General features: G+C 47.9%; 1 protein-coding gene and 1 non-coding gene across 2 annotated transcripts; one reads left to right on the top strand and one right to left on the bottom strand.

The window, feature by feature from the left end:
* Window positions 1–264: 264 nt before the first annotated feature.
* BJ212DRAFT_t154 lies at window positions 265–345 on the top strand. Its single transcript has one exon. It is a non-coding gene; the product is annotated as a tRNA-Pro (tRNA).
* Window positions 346–3,846: 3,501 nt separating this feature from the next.
* BJ212DRAFT_635444 (uncharacterized protein) lies at window positions 3,847–4,339 on the bottom strand. Its single transcript, XM_041343710.1, has 2 exons — window positions 3,923–4,339; window positions 3,847–3,874 (listed from the first exon to the last, which is right to left on the bottom strand). The coding sequence occupies exon 1, from the start codon at window positions 4,257–4,259 to the stop codon at window positions 3,954–3,956; it is 306 nt and encodes a 101-aa protein (XP_041185152.1). The 5' UTR covers window positions 4,260–4,339; the 3' UTR covers window positions 3,847–3,874; window positions 3,923–3,953.
* Between the last annotated feature and the right edge of the window lie 412 nt (window positions 4,340–4,751).

Consider the following 4,751-nt stretch of genomic DNA (forward strand, 5'->3'; position numbering starts at 1 on the left):
TCCACTAGTTCATCGAAGCTCGAGGAGGAAGCGAGATGCGTTGGCGGAAGTGTAGTATGAAGCGGTCTCAAAGCTAAAAGAGTGGAGGGGTTTAAGGAGTGCATGGTATAGACAGTGCTAATCGCTCAAGAGAAGAATACTGGAACCAAAGCCCGATATGATGGACTTTAACATAACTCGTCAATGTCAGCCAACGTCAGCCGAACGATGTCTGCTATCCTTGTGGAATAATATTATATGTTATCATATCTGGACTTACATCAAGGCCTTGTAGTCTAGAGGTACGATACTTGCTTTGGGTGATCACAAGTGCAAGTGGCCTGGGTTCGATTCCCAGCAAGGCCCAGATCTTTTTGACATTTTGTTCTCCATTTCGAGTTAATTATACCCTGCCGCACTGCAGCCGCGGCCTCTGTTACTTATTCCTCTGTTTTTAGGATCACTGTAACGATGTTCTACCAGCGCACACCGTGGAGGTTTCCAGAAACCTTGTCAAGCAAGCTTGTTTTATCATTGGCCACAGGGTTATCGTTGTCCCGAGAATTCGCTCAGCATTCAAATTCAAACAGTTTAAACTTTTACCAGTCTGTCTATCGGCAGCTTGCCTCGTAGACGGGCTGGTCACGAGTCCATCCAACAAGAGGTCCCGTGTCACCGTAGTGAATCGGATGTCGAATAACCGGCTTGATGCTATTTCGCCTATCATAAGATATTGGACACCCACGGCTCATCACTGCTCAGACCGATTCAGACCCACATTCTCGATCAGACATCTAAATTTCATTCCTACCATCTTGTCCCAGCCCACTTGACATCATGATGATGGAAACTTTCATCACGAGTGTCAACTATGCCGCTGGTGTCGCCGCAATTATAGTGTTACTCGTCATGTTATACAAGACATCTCCCTTAGCAGGTAGGAAGGGCATCCCGCTTCCACCTGGACCTCCCGCCCGTTGGTTCTGGAGCAACGCTTTGCCTGCTGTGAAGTGAGTTTTGGCAGCCTTATCTGAGATATCAGAAACTGATGCAGATCGTCTGCTCAGCATTGCCCATGCGCTGACCGACTTGGTTCGAGAGTATGGGCCGATTGTGTCGTTCCAACAAGGTAGCCAAGTGATAATTGTGATCGGCAGCATTGAGGTATACTGCCTATACACCGAGTTCCCTCCGACAATGACAAGATATTGTCTCTTTACCAGGCAGCCACAGACATCATGGAGAAAGAGGGCGGGTCACTGGTAGATCGACCTCGGTCCATTGCCGCGGGTGAGATGCTCTCAAATGGCATGCGCATAGTCCTGGCTCGTTCCGGAGATCAATTCCGGCGCCTCCAAAAAGCAGTACACACCCATTTACAGCCAAAGGCGGCAGAGGCATACAAAGATATGCAGCGCAAGCATGCGATGGATTTTATATTGGACATGTTGAATGACCCAAAGAACCACCAGAAGCACGCACATCGGTACGTTATTGCTAATACCTTTTGTGGTCTTTTCATAGATATGGTACCTCAAGGTATGCAGCATCGGTCATTCTTCGGGTGACTTATGGAAAGTCTGCGCCTACTGCCAACACCGATCCCGAAGTTGTCCGTATCCGCAGAGCTGTTAAACATTTCCAGGCTACAATTCGCCCAGGAGCTAATCTCGTCGATCGTGTGCCCCTTTTGCGCTACTTGCCTGGTTACGGAAAACAACTTGATGAGTGGCATCATGAGGAGCTGGAGCTATACAGGCATCAACTAAGACGCGTCAAGAGTGAAGTGGTGAGGAGCTCTGTTTCGATAAACGTATGTCACTTATATCGTGTTGTACCCAGGATCAAAATACAGCTGGCTCCTCTTTCGCCAAGACACTATTGGAGAACACAGAAGGATACCAACTCTCTACAGATGAGATGTCGTATCTCGCCGGATCACTCTTTATGGCGGGATCTGACACGGCAAGTCGTGCAACTTATTAATTTCCGCGAACTTACTCATTTTTGGTTCAGACTGCTATTGGAATAACCGCTATTATCATGGCCGCGGCATGCCATCCACTGGCTCAGGCAAAGGTACATGAAGAGCTCGATATGGTTATCGGGTCAGACAGAGGTACGCCAAAGGGCTACAGAGCGTTCGATTTCTCCATCAATTTTTCGTGTTAGCGCCGATATTCGAAGACTCAAGCTCGCTCCCTCAATTGCACGCATTCTTGTTGGAAGCTTTGAGATGGAGACCTATCGTTCGCATAGGTAGATTTTAAATTCGGCACACTTCTGCATGATGCTGATATGCGTCTCAGGATTTCCCCACCGTGCAACTAAGGATATTTTTTGGGTCAGTGTTTCAATTTCGTTGTGATCCACGTACGTTCTCATTCTAGTCTGTGTGCGATCAGCAAGGATATTGCATTCCCGAGGGTGCAACAGTCTATGGGTGCCATTGGTAAGGTGTTGCTGCACGATGCACATCGCTTCATTAATCGCACATTTTCAGGACTATCTCCCGTGACCCTATCGCCTTCCCGGATCCTGATGTTTTCAATCCCCAGCGTTGGCTTGATTCAGAAGGCCGACTTAAGGATAATATGAACTCGAAGCTCGTGACATATGGGTTTGGTAGACGGTAAGTCGTGCCTATATCGTTTTCGACACCGATCAACGAAGTTCACGAGTCATTAAAAGTGTATGTCCCGGCCTGCACCTCGCAAATCAGTCATTGTACATTACCCTCGCACTTCTTTTGTGGTCTTTCCGCATTGCTCAACGACCTGACGCCCCAATCAACACGCACGCTTTCAGTGACGTGATTATTGCCCATTCAGCGCCGTTCGAAATTGATGTCATTCCCCGGATGAATGTTGCGAAGCTGAGAGACATGATGACAACCGATGGACGTATGGATTAGAGATATCATGTAGGAATTTGTCCCCGATGCCTCCGCTTTTTCTGAGGACCCGTCTTCAGGAAGATTACTCCTTCAAAGGTGTATAACCATTGTTTATCAATCTGGGTTCGGCACAATCACCGCATTCCCGGGGCTTGCAGTAGGAATCAAGTAGTAATTTTTTCGTTCTATCTATGTACCATGTTTTCACAGTCTACCATATGTAAGGAAATGGTCGGAAGCAATTCGCATGACACCCATGTGTGAACCGTGTCTGCAGAGCGAACGCCCACGCATATATAACTTGAATACCAGAAGAGCTCTCGAGTGTATGCGGCACTTGCTAGTCACTCAGGGAGTTTATACATGCATCGATGCATCCTTACCCCGTGCCAAATCCGAAATGATCCTACCACGATGTCAGTAACTGAAACCCACATGAATCGAGGCTACATGGGTCACAATCAGTTTGGCCATATATTATGCTGTCAACAGCATATGAATATGCGCCATGGCCAGCGTACCACGTATCCTGCCAGCTCGCAAAGGTGCAGCCATAGAAAGAAACATTTGCATAGCTGAAGGAGCCAACGAGAGCTTGAGAAATCGAGTAGTTGGCCTGAATCGCCGAGATTGTACGGATGTGAGCGTAAGAAAGACGTCGAAGCTCACAGCACGATTTTCGAAGTCAATATTATACGCTTTGAAGTCAGTGTTACCGAACTGCTGTCCATGGGGGCGCGCAACGGTGAGAGTCGCAACGTCGGTTATCCTAGGTAGGATATGTAAATTGTTCCAAATGTGAACAAGGTTGCGCTGAGAAGCATTCCCCGCTGGGTCGCAAGCAGTGTCAGGATGAAGCGACCCTATACAAAAATGTCTCGCCAATTAAATTCACAGATAAAATGACAATTACCAGAAGAGTGAGCGGCGCGGACCGCGTAACATTGTCCATTTCAAAGTATTCCCGCTATTAGAATTATTGCGTCGCCCGTCTCTGGCCTGTGCGAGTATCAAGACATGAGGCAAAGGACAAACTTTAGTTGCTACCCACAGGGACTCCACAGTAGCTTGGACAGTTTTACAAACTTGCTCTGCTATCTATGGCCGACACAAACAGTGTTCCATTTGGGCATCCAGTCAAGGGAGAGGTTTCCGCATTCTGTTGTAATTGGCATGCAGAATAGTGCGGGGAGAGGGCATGAATTTGCACACTCGAGCTGGCTAGAAATGCGCAAAGCACTGCAAAGTATGCCAAATATTGCCCCATTGGTGTGATACCTAGGGGGAGTAATGCTATATGCCTACCATCGCTCGTCGCACTTATCAAGAAAATACCCACATCCATTTCCAAACCATGGGGGGAGAGACAGGCGGTAGTGATCATGCGAGGTAAACATGCCGAATCAAGAAATCCGATTTGTCCGACAGAATTCCTAAGCCGCCGATGCAGCGTGCGAGAGCACTCAAGTCAGGATCTATGTAGACTCATCACGAATGAATTATCAATGGGCTGGTCTCCCCAAGCCAACCCGACTGACGGATAGTCATTCCTTCGCATTGAGCCAACCCTGATGGCTTGAAGGATCGCCGTTACTCGGGCCACGGAAAATTTGATGACGAGGTCGGACTCGCGGCACACCATGTGGATCGACCATCATGATCACCGTCATGACAATGCACACTAACACTAGACCATGCCTGCCATACCGCAGCATGTGATGAAAAGCGGGAAAACGTGATAGTAAGTGATGGTACATTTAGCATGATTTATTGTGACCGAATTGTTGACAACTGCCATCATCGCCACGCACGGTAGTATTGAGATCGGTGGTGACGAAGTTCGGATGTTCGAAAACACATGAGGACATCGGCAACG

This window comes from Suillus subaureus, assembly GCF_016647635.1.
Source record: "Suillus subaureus strain MN1 chromosome Unknown BJ212scaffold_365, whole genome shotgun sequence".
Classification (NCBI taxonomy): domain Eukaryota; kingdom Fungi; phylum Basidiomycota; class Agaricomycetes; order Boletales; family Suillaceae; genus Suillus; species Suillus subaureus.